At 41.7% G+C, this 21209-nt stretch overlaps 1 protein-coding gene across 19 annotated transcripts in view; it reads right to left on the bottom strand.

Moving 5' to 3' along the window:
• Nucleotides 1-21209, bottom strand: part of LOC122967962 (formin-binding protein 1) — a 61033-nt gene that overhangs the window by 21923 nt on the left and 17901 nt on the right. For 3 of the 19 annotated variants that reach the window (XM_044332785.1, XM_044332798.1, XM_044332799.1), the window contains exons 1-6: nucleotides 20377-20782; nucleotides 18519-18634; nucleotides 13986-14042; nucleotides 13756-13903; nucleotides 6000-6062; nucleotides 3603-3707 (exon numbers count right to left, since the gene is read on the bottom strand). In XM_044332785.1, coding sequence (XP_044188720.1) covers nucleotides 3603-3707; nucleotides 6000-6062; nucleotides 13756-13903; nucleotides 13986-14042; nucleotides 18519-18634; nucleotides 20377-20466 — 579 coding nt within the window. In that variant the 5' untranslated portion in view covers nucleotides 20467-20782. Of the gene's footprint in view, nucleotides 1-3602; nucleotides 3708-5999; nucleotides 6063-13755; nucleotides 13904-13985; nucleotides 14043-18518; nucleotides 18635-19444; nucleotides 19599-20376; nucleotides 20787-21209 lie in introns of those variants that run through there. The other 16 variants (XM_044332800.1, XM_044332790.1, XM_044332793.1 and 13 more) reach the window with 10 other exon arrangements.

Genomic DNA, 21209 nt, shown 5'->3' with positions numbered 1-21209 from the left:
CGTATAACAGACTCTCTGTCCGCTGGACCTACCTTGTGGGAACTTCGCTTCAAGGCATGGCATAAAATAAATATACAAACACACACACACACACACACACACACAAAAAGGATTGTTAGCTGTTTCCAGCTTAACAAGAAGTTGCCATAGATGCACTTCCTGGACCTCCATGTGTGTCATCACTCAGATGGGGAAGTACCACGATAAACAAACACACAATCAAACGCTAAAATACTGGCACTGCAAACTGCTCTGACACAACTGGTAAGGGCAGGGCATGAGTGGAAATGAGGGCATTTTTTAAAAACTTTATGACCGGGGATCTCCACCTTAGGGAAGTCAGTGAGTGTCTGGGAGAGCTGTGGGGGGGGGGGTTCCTCAGAAAACTCTAACAAGCTTTGTGGATATCTGGGCTGTGAATCCAAACCCCAAATTGAGGGATTTTTTTGCCAGAGGAGGAGAGGGAAAAGTTAGAGGTTTGCTGAAACTGCTCAGAAAAAAACCACAAGACCTCAGCTCGACAAACAGTCGCTCTTCATATTACAGAGAAAAGCAACTCCTGGAAGTACCCTTGTCAACATACAGTACATCATCGTTTCTTTCTTTTGTCTTGTATCTGACAAGTAACTTTGTTCAGAGAGTTAAATGGTTTAATTTCAAATCTTAAAGCGGCCTGTGAAGTAGTTCTGTAGCAGCAGAATATTAATGACCGCAGACACGAGTACACACAGAACAACGCCTACAAACATGTATAAACTCATTGTGTCTTCCCTTTTTTCCTCCCATCATGCCTCTGTTCTGTCCGTCCCAGACCTCATTGCAACCCGAAGGCTTTAACTATGATTAACATCCCGTCACAAACAAGGCTGAGTTTGTGACATGTCATCCCTTCTGGTGATAAATACTCAAAGGCCCTCTAAATGATGAAAGGAATATGTCTCTACAGAGAATAAAACACACATAGAGATACTTTTTTTTTTTTTGAGTGGCTTAGTTTTATGACCTAAGAATCAACTGAGCACTCTTTTAATAAATGTCAGTTAGCTTTGCAAATGTCATGATAGATATTAGTGTCTTTATACTCCTGAGCTTAAGAGCACAGAGCATGTATCAAAACCACAGACAGACACACAAAACTGGCAATATAACGAAATAAAACACACACATTCTCTCTGCTTTTTCATACATCAGTGTTTCCTCTGTAATTTTAGTAACAGCTGTCGTGCTTTGGGGCAAAAATTCTTCTTATTTGTTTCTGTTTGGGTCTAAAGTTATGTTTAAAGTTATGGATCTAGTGTTAAAAATGTTTTGAATCACTATATAATCACTACTTCTTGATTTCTCTTCTCTTGCAGTGTTGGTGATATTCTTGTTGTGGTGGTGCGCCACTGCTAAATGAATACAGAGGAAACACTGTGCATCCGCATATTTGCATTTTATTTTCGAGAATCTAAACGTAGTTGATAGAATCATCGTCACAGACAAGAGAAATCACCTTCCGCATCGACCGGACTTCAGGCTTTTTTTATTCTATTTTCTTTATTTCTGAACAAAGGGAATGTGAGTAGGTGAAAAAGAGAGCTGAGGTCAGTCCAACAGAAACAAATAAATGAGGAAGCTATATATTTTTGCGGTGATCTATAAATACATTGGAAATGCTGATAAGGATACATATTCATTGGGAATATGAACCTTCATGTTTTACACAGCATCTTACTGTACGTGTGTTCCCCTTCAGGAACACATAAAGACTCATGTGTGCCTTTTAACTGTGTACTAAGTTACTGTTTTATATTTTTTTTAATCTAGCATTTATTTAACAAGGTTTTCCAAAAAGGCAGCATAAAATAGGCATCACAAAGTTACATAAAAACAATCACATCCGACACAACAAAACAGTATATGAGAAATATGAGAAAGATCAAAATCTGATTATTTCATTCATTCACATTCACATTCCTCATGAATTGTTTTTTAATGTGATGGTTGAATGCCTGATATGAAGTTTCCAGATGATGTTTATCTTGTAAATATGTTGAATTTTAAGGACCGTAAGGATGGTTTTTTTGTTTCAGCCCATTAACTACAATTCTCTTATAGCCAACATCACTGCTTAATGTTTGCTGATGCATGATAAAGGATTTTAGATGTATTTCATACCTTCATCGCACTATTATCATCCGTTTAACTACAGCTGTAAAATCCCCTTGCTAATATGGAGATAATCCCTCACAGTTAATATTAAAGTTTTCAAGAATAAATTTGTGGTTGGTCTGAGAGTAAGGTATCAAAATGCTTCACCAGCTATTCTGTCATAAAATCAAACCGAAACAAAAAAAAAGAAAATATGGACATTGTAAAAAGGATCATGTAAATGAGGTAATTTCTTGCATTAATGAAGTAGCTTAAAAAAGGCATCAAATTTCAAATGTAAGAGGATCCTTAAAGAGTCACCAGGGATTAAACTGAAATGAAATGTGAGTAGCATGAACTGAAACTAAAAGTTAATAGAAAAATGCTCATTAAACATGTAAAGAATACACAGTTTGATATATGGAGTGGCCGGGGGTATTTTTGGGGCATCTGTCACATCAATAAACTGTAAACTTTACACAAACAGTGAAACTTATTAAATAAGAGCAAAAAAAAAAAAAAAAAAAGACACAGCATTGTTTCATTTCCATAAACTGAATTCTGTGTAATGCATGGGGGCTTTTATGCTTCCATAAATGCATTAACTGTAATCACAGACAACGCAGCTCTTGTTTGAGTGACTGGTTTCTTGAGCTGCTGTGCCGGGTCTTTCCAGTCGAGTTCAGTGTGAGCTCTTTTTGGCTGGACGTCCAGAGTGCAGAAAGGCTCTTTATTCCGGCCTGTATTTGCATAATAATCGGGTCTGAACTGTGTCAACTCTGAGCCTGAGCTCTGCTCCGACAGCTGATGATGCAGCGGATGGAGCACGCGCTGCTGACCCATGATGCCTTGCGGGGCGTGGGAGCCTTGTGGGTTAAAAAAGGGGGCTGAGATTTTCAAGGCTCTTTTAATTGGTTATGACAACAGGAAATTACATCAGCTAAAAAAAAAAATCCCAGGAGGATCTGGTACTACAAGTTCTGAGAATGTGAAGATGACTGCCTGCTATCATCAGACATGCTGATTTCATTCAGACGGATCAGTCACAGAAACCTTTATATGAAGATTTGTCATTATGAAAAAGATAAAGCGAAGCCCACACACATAAACATAAACACATCGCCGTGGACACGCAGTCCTCTCTGTTGCTAAGGCCCATTTGGTGGCTGCGCTACGGTGATAATGAGGACTCGGTGCTGCCATCAGCTTTGATTAGCAGCAGATCACTGTGCTGCTGAGACAATGCCAGCTTTTACACAGCATAAGACACACGGTCACTCGATCTCTTCGCTGTCTGTCGGGCTCGGTGGAATGAGGAGTCAAAAGCTGGGGGGGGGGGGGGGGGGGGGGGAAAGAAAATGGCGAGGGTGCTAGGTGGGCAGATGGGTGAAAGGAAAAGCCAGGCAATCTAGAGAAAGGGTACAAGACGAGCTCGTGTGATTGGCGGTGGCGTGATGGATGACACATACCTTTTCCACGTCAGCTTTAGTCACGTTAATGTCAGCGTCCATCTTCTCAAAGTATTGCTGTGCTCTGTCTGCTTCTTTACAGTCCCTCTCAAACCTTCTTTTACACTGGAAAACAAAAACAAAGAAAGGAATACAAATTGCATTTCTAGCCATGAGCTGTAGCAGGAAACACTAAAAAACATTGACCTTTTTAAAAAGCATAATAACGGACGTCATAACATCTACGTATGCGTCATATACATTTCAGGCCCGGCGCCGTGCGCGACAAGAGGTCAGTGTGTGTCACTGACACGGCCGCCCGGGGAGAGGGGGGGGGGGGGGTCTGTCAAAATCTGCAGGCTGCAGATTAAATAAATGTTCATAGTGGTCATTTGTGTACAGAAAAACAAGCATTCATCCAACCCCTCCTCCGACCCCTCCGGCCGAACAATCAGTGTTTGTTGGGCCGGCGCGCACTCTGAACTATCTGCCTCGCACACAATGGGATCATTGAACAGCGCAGAGAAGTTGAGGAGGACAAGGCATGGTTATGCATCCCTCTCACAGTTACAGTTATGCTTCTTCCCCCCCCTCTCCGTCAAAGGGGCCAGGCGGAGATAAGAAGTGGTGTTCTGTGCTATCTCTCCTTTTGCTCCTTGGCTAAAGCAAATAAAAAACTCCTGGATCCGCTCTTATCTGGCTTTTCAACAAAAACTTACATTATACAATGATGTGAAACAGCTAAAATCTGGTTTACTGTATAACTGCTGACTAAAACACACAAAACAAATGATACTTCAAATTCTGAGGGTGTGATCTCAAGATGTTTTTATTTATACCTCAGGCAGTATTTCATGATAATTAGCTCATTGAGAGTCGTGATCTTGGCACATTCTTGACATTATCAGCCTGCCATTCAGGGTGCGAATGACATACTGTACATACAATAACACCATTGTTAACGTTATAGCCTTATGTATAATGTATAATTCCTTCTTGATATAAGAGGCTGCATTCTATATTTCATCCTATACTTATAAAGTCTGCTCTGTCTACATTTTGAGCAAAAGAAATGGCACGTTGTTGGAAGAACAGGAGGTCCCTCAGGGCTCTGTGTACAGAAATGTTCTTTTTTAGCACAGACAGACTGTTTGCAACCTCCTGCATTCAGTTTTTAGTGATGATGTTTTACATATAACCCTCCTTAAATGTCTGTTGCAATGTGTGCTTTAGTATCATGTGATGCTGATATTGAATGACTGTAAAGATTAGCACCGATCATTAAATAGGTCATCGTTGCGTAGTTTTTTCCACACAGGTTTTTATCTGATTATTCTGGACTTTTCTGTATTAGATGTATGTTTTGAGGTAAATCTATCAACTGATATATCTAAAATAGAAGTACTGAAGGCTTGTTTATGGTGCTCTCTCTTATCTCTCACCTCCTCTTTTAACGAATAGCCATACAGAAACAATCGCTTTCATTGGTTGAAATGACACACGTCACTGACAGCAGATCGTATCAGGTGTGGCTCATTATTCATTTCTGTACTGGCTAAATAAAACCGTAGGAAGTGGACTGGTCAGTGTTTGTACTCAGCCAAAGATTGTTTGCAAGTGAAAAGAACCGTCACTCTCTAACACCACTCTACGGCCGCAAATGGACTCTCTGTGTTTTTTTTTTGCAGTTGAAAAAGGATCAACAGAGAAGCAACTTTTTCTCTTGAGAAATAATCTGGCTGATTGCATCACATCAAAAGCAGGGGAGAATCATTTGGTTAGACTTTTATGAATATCACATCGATGTTTAGAGCTTGCAAACTTGATAATTATCATGCGCTGGGATCTGCGGTAATTGGAGCTCATCGAAAATACTCAACGCTGCTCATCTGCTTTTCAAGTTGTATCTACAGGTTGTGAATATCAATTAGGCTGGCCCTAAGAACTGCAGTCTGTCTAGCTTTTTAGCCAGACAAAAGGTGATTACAGATGCAAGTTTTAGTGGTTTATAAGTTCAGTTATTTGCATGTGATAAATGTAGATTCAATGCTATTGAACCCCATCCCTAGTCATGACTTTATATTACTTTTAAACACTACATACTAATGATTGTAATGTAAAAAAAAAAGATTTAGGTCAGGTTTAGATTTATTTATTGATTTAGATTGAACAGATATCAACTTATTACCCTGTGTTACCTCTGTCAGATTTAATTTAAGGTGAATAAATGTTCATCTATTCAAAAATGTAACCTGCTAAAGTCATTTTTAGTGTTAGTGGCAGTGAACTAAGTTACGTTTTGTTTACTATGTCCTACTTTTGTCTCTATCGATTTTGAGTCACTGTACCAACTGTGACCGGGCACGACAGCTACTGGGAAACCACACAGCGGTGCTGCACGTTAATGGGGTCACTCACCGATTCCAGCTGCTTCCACGAGCTCTCGATGTGCTGCTGTGCCTTACGCCCATCATGGAAGTGCTGTTGGAAAAAATGGGGAGGTGGGGGGGGGGGGGGGGGGGGGGGAGAGAAATATTATCAGACTATTCAAAAGCTTAAGGGATTTAAAAACAGGTGAACCTGACCTTGACATAGTGAGGATAGTAAATTAGAAGCAGCCGTAGCATTAAACACTAGGAATATTACTCACGCTGCTACAGGAAAGTATTCATATGAAGTGAGAAAGTAGGGCAAATTCAAATAGATACTGTTGCTACATTAAAAATTATGACCACATAAACCACAGGCTTAGCTCTCAGAGATTTGTACGAGCTAGCAGATGGCTATAAGTCTATTTGATTAAAAAGCCATCAGATCATATCGCACTAATTCGACGTAGGTGCACCGACCGAGACAGTGTTACAATTTAAACACACATTAGGCACCGACTTGTGCTAAAAAACCCCACTGAATGAAGGCTTTATACCGATTCCAATAAAAAAAAAAGGTCAAACATATTTTAGATCAAGTAACCATAGCAGTCAAAGGACAAGTGACAAGTGTGGTAAAGCAGAACAGACGCTTTTTTAATGAAGCCGTAAAGTCACATGGCGCGCGGCGAGCACGGTGCCAACAGTAAGGATTGTGTTGCTCGAAAAACATTCCTCTGTGCTCTCTGTACACACTGACGGTGCGTTGATTTTTTATAAATTCAGCGACATGAATAAAATCTGCACGGTTCATGAGCAAAGAAACCGAAGAGGGTGTTGCATGATGAATATCTGTTCAATCAAAAAGGCGAACGAGCCACTTTTCATCTGGAAGACATGTTACAAGGAATGGAGAGGGATGAGGAGTTTTTTAAAAATTAAATACACCCACATTTTGACTGTTGAGACAGTTTTATTTACAGTGTTTCCTCCTCTGTGGACTTTAACGTTAGTTTGATAGGTTTATGTTGTTGGCTTGCCTCTGAACAAAGATTTCCATTTGATGTATGCTTCGGTACGGTTTATGAATGACCAGAGGGATAAAAAAAAAAAAAAAAAAATGTAACATGACAGTTACAGCTGTTAGTTGAGATAGTAAAAAAGAACAAAGGTTGGACATGAAACGAGAAGCTTCCAGTAAACATGCCATGAGATAAAACGTGGAAGTGCACGAGAGGCCAGATATTGTAATCTAGGGGGGGGGGGGGGGGGACGGATAGGTCTCAGTGGATTTTGGCACCGCCGAGTGTGGCATATTGTCCGAGGCTAGGTGGCAGCTGCTGGTCTGAACTCACACGGCCCATACGCTGTGTGTTTTTTTGTATGAGGCCTCACTTGGCCTATCTCGCTCCGGGGGGACCAGAGCGATTGGCCCGGAGGCGAGCACATCTTTCTACAGCTCTCTGTCGTGGATTACAGCCAGATCCCCTGGAAGTGCAAACATGCAGCACAAATTTTAAACATTTGTTTGTTTTAAAATGATATTATCATTGCTTGTAAAGCATACGGATGATTCCTCCGTTGTCTGAAATTCATCACAATCTGCTAAAGAATCTAAAATGAAAACGACATAAAGGCTTGACTGTTAATGAGGTATCCCTTGGTTACGCCAGACCGCGGAAGCTAGGGGCAGTAGCTGAGCTGAATATCGATGCTGCCATTCAGTGATGGACCCGGACTATTATAAAGAACAGAAAGCAGTTGCTTGTACTTCTCTGGCGTTTCAGCGCTTTAGAGCACAAGGAAGTCTTTAGTATTCTATGATGCAAACATACGAGTAAGAGATGTGAAATTAAGACTGATGCAAGAGGCTAAAAAGGTTAATCTCACCTGAATGGGGCTGGATATGAGAGTAGTTAGTGAGAATGTGCGTCGGTTTACCTCACGTAGTCGCACTTCTCATTTTTTCCCAAAGTTTCTAGGGAAGCTGAGTAAAATAAGGAAGTGCTCCAGTGTTTCAGAGGAAGTATTTGAGCTCTAAAAGAAAATGGGACATTGTGGAGCAGCTGAAGTCCTGTCAAACCAAAACATAGTGTAGTCAAGCTTTTTTTGTTTGTTAAGACCTTGGCCTTCAAATTCCTGTTTGATAAGAAGCCATCGTTTCGATGATGAACTTTGAAAAATATGTCTTGCAAAGTGATGATAAGATGCAGCGAAGATACAATAAAGCCTTTCCACAGACCGTGGCACCAGATTGGATGACATCATTGTTACTGTCGTGCATTTGTTCGGCCAAATATTTGTCTCCATAACAACGTTTCTGAAAAATATCCAGCATCTTGTGGTGCATCAACAAAACATCCATCACCATCAAGATAAACAAACTCAGCTGACACTCTTCTCCTAACAGCGCCGTCGTTTTTGCTTGGACCAGACCGAAGCAAGACACATGAGATCATTCGCTTTCATTATTTGTAACTAACAGCCATCTGGGAGGCAGGTATAAATCCTGACACGCGCTCAGGCAGATGTTCTTCGGTGTCGGCCTCTCTGTGTTTCATTTCGGAGAGTGCAGAGACACACACTTCGCCCTCTTAGTCCATCCAGGCCTTTATGTTTAACACAAGTTGACATACTCGGTCTTTCTCCACCCTCTCAGCAGGAGCATGTGACTGTGAACGCTGCCAGGGGGGGCATCTGGCTACTTCAACAGGTCAGTGACCTGAAGATGCCACTCTCAAGTTACTCAGGCGTTTGAAAGACAGCGAGAGAGAGAGAGAGAAAAAAAAAGGCTGAATTTAATGCATCGACGAATTCTTAAACTGGACTCCAAACTACATCGATATATTAACTGTAATAAAAGTAGGATTGGAAAAAAAAAAACGATTATTAGCCATCCAAGCACATCAGGGAAAACAGATCTCATATTTACTCGATAATGCCGAGCAAGCCTGCTCTCACTGCTGTGTCTCCGTTTTTCATAGACAAAGGAATTCTTCATTCCTCATGCAGTTATGCGCCACCTGGTACAAGACAGACCACAGGACTCCCTCAAGGTACCAAAACCCTTGAAACAAAGCCAAGACACATAAGAATGATGTGAGGTAACAGGCAGCTGTGACAGACGGCATCTTTCTCTGCATACACAAACACAAACATTACTACTATTACAAGCTCAACTTGTCCTCGCTCTCTCTCCAACAAAGTCTGCTACGAATCCTGGCTGTCGTGATTGACGACCTGCTCACCAAGCACGGTGCATCTGACACATGTCGCTTGGCACCACGTGACATGAGAAAGACCAGGCCTTATCTGACTAACCATATCAGCTCCTTGTACAGGATGTTGTCGTCTCTCCTCTTGACTACTGTGCCCTCATGGCAGAGCTCCCAGCATGCACAGTAAAAACTTCTGCAAATAGTCACCCAAAATGCAACATCACATCTGGTCTACAACCAGGCAAAAACAGCTCATGCAACTCCACTTTTCATTACTCTGCACTGGCATCCTGTTGCTGCTTGTATGAGATTCAAGTGACTAATGCTTGCCTACAGAGTAGCCACTCCTGTACGTCCCCCCGGTGGAGTTGCCCGACTCGATTGGGTCAGCAGAATCCGTCCCTGTCTTTAAAAATCACTTGAAGTCCTCCCTCTTCCAATACTGTCTCACTTAATATGCTCTTCCTCCATCTCTCGATACTTCTAAGGCTTTCTCTCTCATGAAAAAGAAAGACAAAATAAAGAATTTGAAGTTTTTCTGCTATGCACTTATATATCACTTCAGACACTCGCGAGCCTCGCGGCGCTTGTGTCAGGTGGAACGTGGGACTGAATGTCGAGGCACTTATTCTCAATGGCTTCTCCTTGATCTACCGTAGCTTGGATTGTACTTAATTTGTACGTCTCTTTGGACAAAAGCGTCTGCCGAATGAATAAATGTAAGTGTTCTGGTGTCTCCAGCGTGAGCTACAGCAGCTACTATCTGCTGTCTCCCTTATCTATTTTCCAGTGTCATCCTTGTACCAGACTGAGCTGAGGTGAGACAGACATGTTCCCTCTTGAGTTGGCACACATACGTTCATAAACTATGTAATATGTTTTGAGCAAAACAAAAAAGAAAAAAAAAACGAGGTCTCTGCTCTGCTGAGGGAAAAAAAAACTTTGCTCCAGCACTTGCACGCATCAGTTTATTTGTGCACGTGCGTGTACACATGTGCGTCTGTCCGCACCCACGAGCTCCGACTGATCTGTTAGTCATTCATTGATGTGACATGGTTCATAGGAATGTGCACCTGCAGTCCCTGTCAACACATATACTATAATCATTGGGTACTAGAAATAGCCATAAGTCAAACAAGATAGAGACTAGAGAGATGATAAAACCTCATGAAAAGACCACTGAGACTTTTCTGCTCATGTTTAAACCATTAGGCGACTGTTCAGAAAGAGTATTACTGCAGGGGTCATTTATACTGAAGCCTGAGAGATGTGTATACAGCGACTATGGGAAGATCCGACCATCAATTCTCCCTTTTCAGCTTCCTATTTGTCTTTCCACTCAACGCCAAGAGGCATGTGAGGCCACTCCGGAGAGACACATTGTTCTTACGCCGTGTTTGAATCTCTCTTCTCTGCGTCCAAGAGATAAATGAGGATAGTATCCTCTGCCAAAACCCACCTAAAGATGTTTTATAGTGCATTATGGGGGTTTTCGGCTGACTCTTCGGTAAACGGTTATGCTTATTTTCCCGGCCGTGTCAGCTGAATAAGATGTATTCTTTTTTTTTTTCGTGTTTGTTTTCTAGCTGGTTGAACATGTCAAACCGCAGCTGGATAAGATAGATAGAACTTCCCTCCGACACCAAAAGATATAATCATGTGGGTACGAGTGGATACATCAAAGCACACTCTGAATAACACATGTGGACACAAACAGTAAATATAGTACAGAGACAGCTATGATTATTACAAGTGTTACGGTAAATGGGAAGTCTCAGAAGGTCTCGCTGAGTATTTACGGGTCTTTATGAGTCCTCATTAGAGAGGACACCTAAGCCCTGTGATCGGAGGCCTGGTGAGGATAGAAGTATGCTGACCGAACACCTTAATATGATTCCTCAGCACATTCACAGTCCGGTGAGACTTAGAGCTCTTCATCCCATATTAACCCTGCCAGCTCTTCACCATTGCCTATTATGCTATTGGGCAATAAACAAGCAAGTAAATGAGAGGGTATCTTTTTATTTCCTCTTGTGCCTTTATAATTTAAGATATCTTTGCATAACACATCAAATCCAGTAGCCCGGACTATAAAAATTTGTAAAAGCAAAGTATATCTGCTTTCTTAAAATCCTTTAAGACAACATTCTTGGCCTCACCTCCTATGTCACCTCAAGCTGAGCTTAGCGAGAGGTTCACTAAGGGAAACAGCAGAAAAAAAGGGACTTGAGGTCAGTTACAAAACAACCCCACATGAGAAACTAATGAGGTATTATTGTTTTTTTCTCCTTCTGGGTCTGTAGTGTGGGGTTTTACCTGTCTAGTAAAGCTCCTAATAAAGCCAGGAGGGGCCAGGACCTGACCCTCCTCTAATCCCACTGTCTGGGTCTGTCTGCACAACTTTGTCTGACATGGAGACAAATCAAAAGCAACAACAGAAAGAACACTGAGTGGTGCTTAAATATTCATGCGAATGAAACCTGAGAAAAGAATGACACAATGCTGGGTAACACTTCTTCTCTAATAGCGTTACAGACCGTTCTGGGTTGCGTTTTTTCTCAGAGGCAGTTCCAACACTTGTCAAACAGTGTCATTCTCCATCATTCATGCGTCTGTTGAGGGCACAAGTGTATCTTTGAATCAAAACAATAAGAGCATTAATGTGTCATTTGCCCAAACGACGACCTCGTTCTGAATACGACTGAGAAACTCTTTGCTCAATGCCTCCCGATGGAACCATCCTCTGTTCACAAAAGATAACTGTGAGTTATGGGGTCATGCTATAAAGGGAAAATCCCTCGCACTGTCTGGCTAACTGAAAGAAAAAAAAAAACATTATGGGCTTTTAAAGTCAAGACAGACACATGAGAAACTATTCACAATATCATCTACGAAAATAAAGACGCAGAACTGTGAAAACAAAGTTATTGAAGGAGACATTATTGGGAGATAATGAGAAAGACAGAAGGGCCGAGTGGACCGAAAAACACTTTCAAAGAAATCTGAGTAAAAGAAGAAGAGTTTGACTGGATGAAGTGAGGAGAAATGAAGAGGAAGAGGGTGTCAGAGTGACATCCTGCAGTCTACGAGCAGCAGGGGTCCTAAAATCTGGACACTAGACAGAGGCCGTTGCTATGCCAAGCCAAACCGAACCAGGCTAAACTAAAGCCAAAAGAGCAAAAAAACTGGCCAAAACAGGGGGGGGGGGCGGTTGATTCCCCTTTGGAAATCCCCTCACTCTCCTCTGTCTGCTGCAACTCAAACAGAGCTTCAAGTCAAAACTGGTTGTTAAATGTAACCAAGGATAGGTTCACAATTTTTCAAGTCCATTCTAAAACAAAAATGAGGTGCCTGAACAAACATTGATACACGTTATTCTTGCTGTAATCTTTCCCTCTGTTCATATTGACCATTAGAAGATCTAACTTCCAAATCCCCTTGCAATTGTAAGTGACGCAGGACAAAATCCGCAGTCCTGGTTTTGAGAAACAATGCGTTTAAAAGTTTATCTGGAGATAATATGAAGCTTTAGTCATCAGTTTGTCGAATGAAGTGAATATTTTCCACAGTAAAAAAATTCTGTCTTTGTGTCTCGGCGGACGGTGTTTTCCTGTTCAGTTACATGGAAGGATCATAACAAAAAGAGGGAATTTGGCACTAAAAAAACACTCTATTTGACTAGTTTGAACAGCTGAAGCTTCATATTAGCTTCAAATAAACTTTTAAATACATTTTTGCACAGAAGGAGGGCTGTGGATTTTGTCCTCGTTACTTATTGCGTTATGAAGAGATCTTCTAATGTCCGTTATGAACAGGAGGAATGATTACAGCAAGAAAAAAAAAACTGTTTATTTGGGCACCTGACTGTGCAAAGACAGACTTTTAAACCACATCTTTTAAGGTGGAGTATCAGAGGCAGCGACACTGATGTCACCGGTTGTGCACATGAGCATATACTCTAAAAAAAGGTCACTGTGCTTTCGAGCAGCCCTCTGGTTTTGGTTTTCCACTCCAGTTCTCTCAGCTGGCCTTCCGGGACAACGAGAGAGTCTATGACAGCTTTTTTTTTTTTTCAGAAAGTACTTTTATCCAGCTGGGTAGCTTTCTCTCTGCTCCTCCACCAAACTCTATGGATTTAAATGGGCACCACACTGTTACCTATGAATCATGCTCTGCAGGTCCGTCGCTCTACCAAATCAATTCATGAGTGACTTCAACTTTTTAAGAATAGTGTGTGGTGCACCAGTCTTTTCTACGTTGGTTTAAAAGAGAGAAATGAATTTGTAATGATAGAGAGACTGTGACTTTGTTCCATAAAAAGGACTCAGTCAGTCACGTTCTGCACTTCTGGCGAGCCTTTGGGTGTATCTATATTTACTCTGCGATGACCTCAGTTCATGGAGAACAGAATATGCTCAGGGAATGGACTACTTAATTTCGTGTAGGCCAGTGTGTCTGTTTTCCCTTACAAAACCCATGTGTGAAGAAAATGTTCACTGGCACGGGAAGACTGAGAAGATGATGTGGACGAAGTTCGGATAAAAAACTGGCAATAGTGCATGGGATCAATTTTAAAAGACGTCTCACCGATTTCCTCTCGGTCTTGATCTCCTGCAAGTAGCGTGAAAGCTCGGCGATGATTTGGGACGTCAAGTTCTCCGCGATGACCTCGTGTTGACCCGCATAGTCGTTTAACTCGTTAAGCGTCGTCAGGAAGGCTCGACAGAAGGTGTACCTGGTGAGATTACAGGAAGTGATGTCAGAGGAAAGAGGTAATTCTGCTCGGATACAGCTTGAAAAAAGTTCCTTTGACTTACTTGCTCTCTTCTTCTTCTCGTGAGTTCTTCTTGGGTTGATATTTCTTTGATAAATTCCTGTGGGGATGAAGAGTTCAGCATTGTCAGACATTGTCAGTATCTTTACAAAAAGAGCACAGTCTGCAAATGGGTAGTGCATCATTCCCATTATATTTTCCTGACACTGCCCTTATGGACCTGCCAAAGGATCATCCAGTACACCAGACAATCCAGCAGAGTGCTTTCTACTACATCCCCTTCCTTCTCTTCAGGTTGTAAATCATTGCCCCAGGAGTATGCATGCGAAAGCGGTCACCAGAAACAAGCATGCTTTTATTATGCACCGATTGCCCTTGTATTGACTCCGGCTGCAGGTTAGTGGCACGAGACGAGTGCAGAAGAAGAAGATGTATATTAGCTAGAGCTGTGCTAGCTGTAGGTGAAGGGATAATGTCGGGAACGAGCTACAAATAACAACCTTTATTGCAGTTACAGCTATGTCTTTCAGTGTCCTTCTGTTCAACCTAGCGACTGCCGTGTTGTTTGACAGGCTACAGTACATCATGTCACATTTGTTTCATCATGATTGTGTGACACACTCATCACCCATCTGTGCCCGTTGCTCACTTTGATGGCTACTCTGTCAGCGAAACATAATAACATACGCTGTGTTCTGATGGGTTTGGGTGCGCCTTGTGTGCTCAAGTCTTCAGGATCCTTTGTCAAATTAAAGAGAAGCTGTTGTTAAGCTAAAAATGAACAATCAAGCGGTGAACATACACGCAAACAGACCGGCACAAACAAGCCGAGCCGTTTATTTTTTGACTGAGACACACAGTACGCCGAAGCTGTGAATAATACTGAGTCTTATTGCAGTTTTCCAATACAAAATCATGATTGTGTATTTATGTATTACAAGTCAGTTCACTGCTTGTTAGAAATGTAGGTCGCAACAAATTCTTCAATAAACCTCATGACAATCTGTAACAATTAGAGCTGCAATGATTAGTCTATTGACAGAAAATTAATCACCAATGATTCTGATCATCGATTTATTGTTTTTTTTACAAAAACATTTACAAACTCTCAGCTTCTCAAATGTGGTCATTTTCTGTTTTTTTACTCTGTTATTACAGTAAACAGAATATCTTTGGGTTGTAGACTTGTAGACTGTAGCAAATCGCCCTAGCAACAATTATTAGTACATGATTAAATCACAGTACTATTTATTATTATTGTAAGTCGATGCCGATTGCTTTGAAAGAGCTTCTAACAGACAGGTGTGGTCTCCCTGGTTGTGAGATTATAGCACTTCATTCGCTCGTGGAATCTAAATGCCTTCGCTTGTACTGTACATGTTGTAAAGGCACATGCTGAAATAAATAATTCATGTGTTCCAAAAAAAAAAAAAAAAAAAAAAATACATGTAATGTGTGTCTGCACTACATCCAGCTCACTCTGCCCACATCCCCCCCACACCTCTCCTCCCTAGTGGTGTTTGCACTGTTGCTAGGCAGATCTATCTATCTAGCTCTCTCCACGTCCTTCTCACCCCTGCTCTAATTATAGTGCCACTCATTCATTCATTCATTCAGTCATTCATTCACTCGCAGGCACATTTCACATGTCAGATTATATTAGCTCCCTCGCTTTATTAACATATAAACATATTTAGGGGTAAAGGCTTAATTAGGAGGATTAAAGGGGAGCTGTTAGGTGTGTGTTTGTTTACGTATGTCAGCATTATGTCTGACTCCATGTCTGTAGTCTATATATATAAAGGTGGATACAATAACCACAGCAAAGACAGACACGTTTTTTTTTCACCCTCACCCAGTCTCTTTTGTTAGCAGGACTTTATTCCCCCCTGTGTTATGGATTATGCCAGACTGGAATTTGGGGGAGGAGGAGGAGGAGGAGGAGGAGGAGGAGGCATTAATGCATTGCCCTGCAATGACTAGACTGAAGCATTGTGCATGTTTACACCGATGCAATAGAAGAGGATTATTGCTGGATTAGTGCAGCGTGTGGTTAGTATGGTGCTCGAAATGGTACAAAGTAGTGTAATAGACATAGATGATATTCATTTGTGAATGTGAGTTATTTGATATTGTATAAAAAAAAGGGCTGAAACTAATGTTATCGATGAATCTGCAGGTTATTTTCTAGACTAATCAATGAATCTGCATCGTTTGGCCTATAAAATGAGTGAAAAATGTCTATTGCACAAGATCAAGAATAGCGGCAAATCCTCACAAATGACGAGCTGGAGCAGGGAAATGGGTAACGCTTTATCGATCATGAAAATAGTTGCAGATTATTTTTCTGTCAATCAACTCATTGATTAATTGACTGAGCATTGCAGCCCTTTTAACTGATTCTTCTAAACGCTGAGCCTCAATTAGTTCAGTAGTTTAGTTCGAGTAGTTCAGTCTTTTAGCCTTTTTCACTGCAGACATTTAAACTTGTCATAGCAGGAAAAGCAGTGTTACTAATAACATTAACAGTCTATTAAGTCTCCCAGTACGCTAGAATTAACAATACCAGAGCTGTGAAACTTGCACGGTTATATAGAATGCACCCGTCATTAATGTTATTAATTGCACCTGTGCGTCTCCTGTTATAACACGTCAAAACATCTGACGTGAAACAGCCTATCACCGCTAAACGGAAAAGACGAGACGCAAAAAATACCTTCCCGACAACGCAGACGAGGGGAAAGAAGACTACAGCAGATCAAAGCCGATTCCATTAGTTTATTAGATCTAACAGCCCTGTGTTTCTTTTAGTTTGAGCGTGCCTGTTAGATTAAACCTGATTTCATGAGCTAAGTTGATTACAAAGGATAATTAGTCCTGAGGTATGGCCAAGTAGCACCACAACAAAGAAGCACAGTGTGTTAAAAACATAGGAAAACCCTATGACTCATGACTATCCTGTCTAAAACGTCCCAATTTCCTCATTTCAGTCTCTTCTGACAAGTGTGCCAACAAGCGCATGCGTTTGTGTGTGTGTGTGTGTGTGTGTGTGTGTGTGACAACAGGCCCCCCCTCTGTATAGGCACATTAACTGAAAACATCCACACCATCTGTGAAGCCTGAAGTTCAATAAAAGCCAACCTGCCACGACAAGATGAGTCTATCCCTGTTCTTTTTGCCAAACATACTGTAGACAGCTGCTGACTAATTGCATTATGGGATATCATATGTGTTCCAATGCAAGGGCAAATCTGTGCACATGTTTTTAGTCCACAATGTAAATGATGTTATTAAAAAAAAAAAAAGCTCATTTGAATTTAAGAGAAGGTACTTTGGATAAGTTTAACAGTTATCCAGAGGTCATAAAGCAAATTTAAAAACAATGGTGACAGAGGTTTGAGCTCTCTTCATGCAGATATTTTGGCATTTTTTAAGAAAGAGAAGGATAAAGAGCGAGCTCAGTGAATTTGGAATATATCAAAAACTCAATTTTTTTAGATATGGGTCAGTCTTTGCATGTGAAAAGTTAATTGGTGAAGGGATATGTGGGTAATGCTTGCATGTAAACAAACAGCTAGTCCCATTATCTCAAGCTGACTTAATTCTCAAAAAGAGGAGTGGTTAGGTTTGTAAAGATCTGTTTGGAAAGGGGGGGGGGGGTTGCTGTGCAAATACTGGATTGGTATTGGCTTGTCACTATGAAAATGGGGGGTTGGGATCCATACTTAGAGCATTAGCCATATTGCCAGGCCTCTTTAACAATGAGGATTGTGGATTTGGGGAGGGGGGGGGGGGGGGGTTGACTCCTACTGTGTTTGGGATGCAGGAAGGCCTTAGGAGATGGATCCTCTAAGTACAGGACTGCTCATGCTCACATCACTGCCTTTTAAAAATCAGTGAACGCATCATAACAGAGTGAGTGCATGCGCAGGGAGAATTGGACGGGGAGGGGTGGAGGGGTGGAGGGGAAGGGGGTGTGTGGCTGACACTAGTGGTTAGAGGAAAAAAAACACAAATCTGGGTCAGACCTGGGGTTGATAATGCTGATACCTACAAGTCTCTATGGAAACACAAGCTCCACCCCATCCCCCCGCACAACCTGACTTCCTTTTGCCTGAAGCAGGAGCCAGCAACAACAGACAGCCATGCATGAGAGAGCGATAGAAAGGCTCTTTAGACTCTTCAAATAGGAGATGGATCAGACATCCTCTTTAGGACTTCTTATATATCTCTAGATTTGCATGAAAAATGGTGAAAAAACAACACTGTTGCTATGAAAACATGGTGATCCTCTGATTATTAATATAAAACTAATGTACTACTTCCCAAATGGGACTTCCTGTTTCAGTTTCCCTCTCTACAGCGAGGTCACAGGTCGGGGTCGGCTACATAATGAGCCGGTTGGGATTCAGTCTCTTGTTTCAAGGACACTTCGGTAGGTCAAGTCCTGTTGTAGGGGGGGGGGGGGGGGGGGGGTTTCTTTATCTAAGCCATCTGGATGAGAAACATTCACCCCGATGGCTGATTACCGCATTTCAACCCCAAATATGGATCGTGAGTCGGCTCAGGTACTCACCTAATTTGTTTTGCATAGTTGGTTTCGATCTCTGACCTCTCCTTGACAAATTTGGTGTACTTCTCCACGAATTCGATCCCCCACTGTGTATGCTTCTCCAAGTTGTCAAACTGATCCTGCGGAAAAGAAGAAAAAGTAATGATTAAACACTTCAAATGATCCATCATTATCTATTACGCAGAAAAAAAGAGAGAAGTCGAGCGTAATGAAAAGACCAATTAGCGTTTAATAAATCGAGTTTACTCCTGTTTACATCAAATTTACATCAAATATCGCCAAGTCTTTGTATTGAAGCATAGCTGACACTGATCACTACTCATCTTGAAAACTGTCTTGTTGACGTTCAACTTCTACTCAGTATTGAGCCTCATTTACTGCACGAATATTTTCCATCTGGCTCCCCTAAACCAAAGTTATTGGGCAGATATGTGTCTGTAAATGTGTTGGCACTACTACTCTTTTGCTACAATTCATACTTCAAAGGTAGAGTGCCTGGCCTATGATGGAGAATGTCCTCCCGGGATATGCCATACTTTGAAGTATTGTGCCATCAAAACATATTCAGTATCATCTTAAAGTGACGTCTTCCACAGAAGGTAAGTGTGGTTCATTGCAAAAAAAAAAAAAAACAACAGGCACTAACAGCCTACACTACTGATAACCAAATACAGCTGTTCAAGCTGAACTCATTATTCATGATTCGTTCGTGACTTGTGAGGAAAAAAATGAGCTTCGAGTTGGCTGAGGTCACCTCTTGAAATCCATCAGTCCGGAAAGGAGAGCATTTCAACCTGGATATCAAACATATACCGCAGCTACTATGTGCTAACGATCATATCGCTACTTCCTAATGACGCTCTTACGAGAGTATTGCTATGATTTGAAAGCTGAACCAAAAAAAAAAAAAACCCCAAACAAAAAACGACCTTGGTGTGGCTCCAACAGTCCCCCATCCTGTCTTCTACCATTACTGGAGTCTTCCTGGTCTTCCTGATAATACGTCTTCTAGCGCGACACACAGAGCGTGTTAAGTGTCACCATGTTAAAGTTCCTCTGTTTCTCTGAGCGAGCCATGCAATAGTGTGTCTTGTATAGCTGCTTTTTACCATCTCTGCATATCAGAGACACAGGAAGCGGTTGTGGTGATGAAAACTTTAAGGGCTTTCACACTACTTTCAGCACTTTGAGATATGTTCAAGGTGTTACTGACTTCTTTAATAGAATTACAGCATCCTGATAATTCACCGTAATATACTATTGTCCCTTTACTGAGGCTACATCATATTGAAGTAATATGATAAAAAAAATCTTTTAAACACCTTTTGATACAGCTTTTACAGATGAAACGACTCCTGATTGAAGTACTCAAGGAAAACAATAGAGAGTGCTTGGAGTGAGAGGGACTTTCCAGACTGCATTGTTAGTCAGTTTCAATGAGCCGTCACTCATCAACGAGCCACTCGACAGAAGAATGACAAGATAAAACCGAACAATTAAGAGATTTTACTGAAGTCTCGTCACCTTGTTTTTCCCTTCTGTCTGTTTCTGTTTTCAGTTCCTCTTCCCTCAGACACCTTATCCTCTCTTTTTTTTTTTCTTCTTGCTTTTATGTAACGTGTTTCCTCTCCTCTTTAACGCTCAGGGGCATGCTCACTCTTCAACCTCATGTGCCAATTAAAGTAATCAAACAGCATTTTGCTCCCTTATTACAAAGCAGCAACAATTCAAGGAACAAAACAACAATCAGCAGGTCACTGCAGCCACATTGTGCACATAAACCCCCCCCCCCCCCCTCTCTCTCTCCCCTCTCTCTCTCTCCCTAACACACACGCACTCCCCCGCACATAACTCAGATTACCCTTTTTTGCAGGGGCACCATTTTATCCTGTTTGCCTCTTGTGTGGAATGTGGACCCTTTTGAAATATCCAAATCCAGAAAAATGTACATCCAACTTCCAACCAAAGCAGCACAGCAAAAAAAAAAAGGCTGAGGTTAGGTCAGCAGAGGCATCCGCAAAACCATTTCCCAGGTATCCGAGCGGAGCGAGCGCTGATTGCTGAGAGCGTGCGGCCCGGGTGTGTTTTTTGGGCTCTGTGTCCACCGACCCCACTCCCACACGATCACAAATACACTGCAGGGTTTGTAGCAAGTAATTCCCGATTGTCTGGAATGAGCAGGGATCCCGGAGAGCAAAGGGAGGAACCGATGCAGCGCCGGTTCACTCACTCACACACACACACACACACACTCTGAATGTGAGGCCCCGGTGGCTGCCCACAGCATTCAGGCTTAATGCTCCATCAGGCGTAAGGTGGAATAAGTGGGATGGGACAGGAGGATAGTGAGAGAGAGAGAGAGAGAGAGAGAGAGAGGAAAAACAGAGGGTGGGGGCTTGAGAGGAGATGAGAGAAGAGGCGGGATTATACAGGATGGGATTAAATTTTTTTGGGGGGGTGGGGGCTAGTCTATGCCGCGGGCTGCATAAACACTGTGCCATATTTCTAAAATCTAATATGACATAAAAGAACAGCGTAAAGGTTACGACCTGCCGTATGATGAATCATTCTGAGCTCATGGATCTTTGCTGATATCAGACGAGGGGTAAAATGGAAAATTCATCAACAAGGAGATTCCCCCGCTAGCAAGACAAAGAGCAAATTAATAAATTATCACTCTGAGTGAAGGAAATG

Source organism: Thunnus albacares, chromosome 18, assembly GCF_914725855.1.
Source record: "Thunnus albacares chromosome 18, fThuAlb1.1, whole genome shotgun sequence".
Lineage (NCBI taxonomy): Eukaryota > Metazoa > Chordata > Actinopteri > Scombriformes > Scombridae > Thunnus > Thunnus albacares.
The sequence above is the reverse complement of the archived record's forward strand: the minus strand, read 5'-3'. Positions and strand labels throughout refer to the sequence as shown.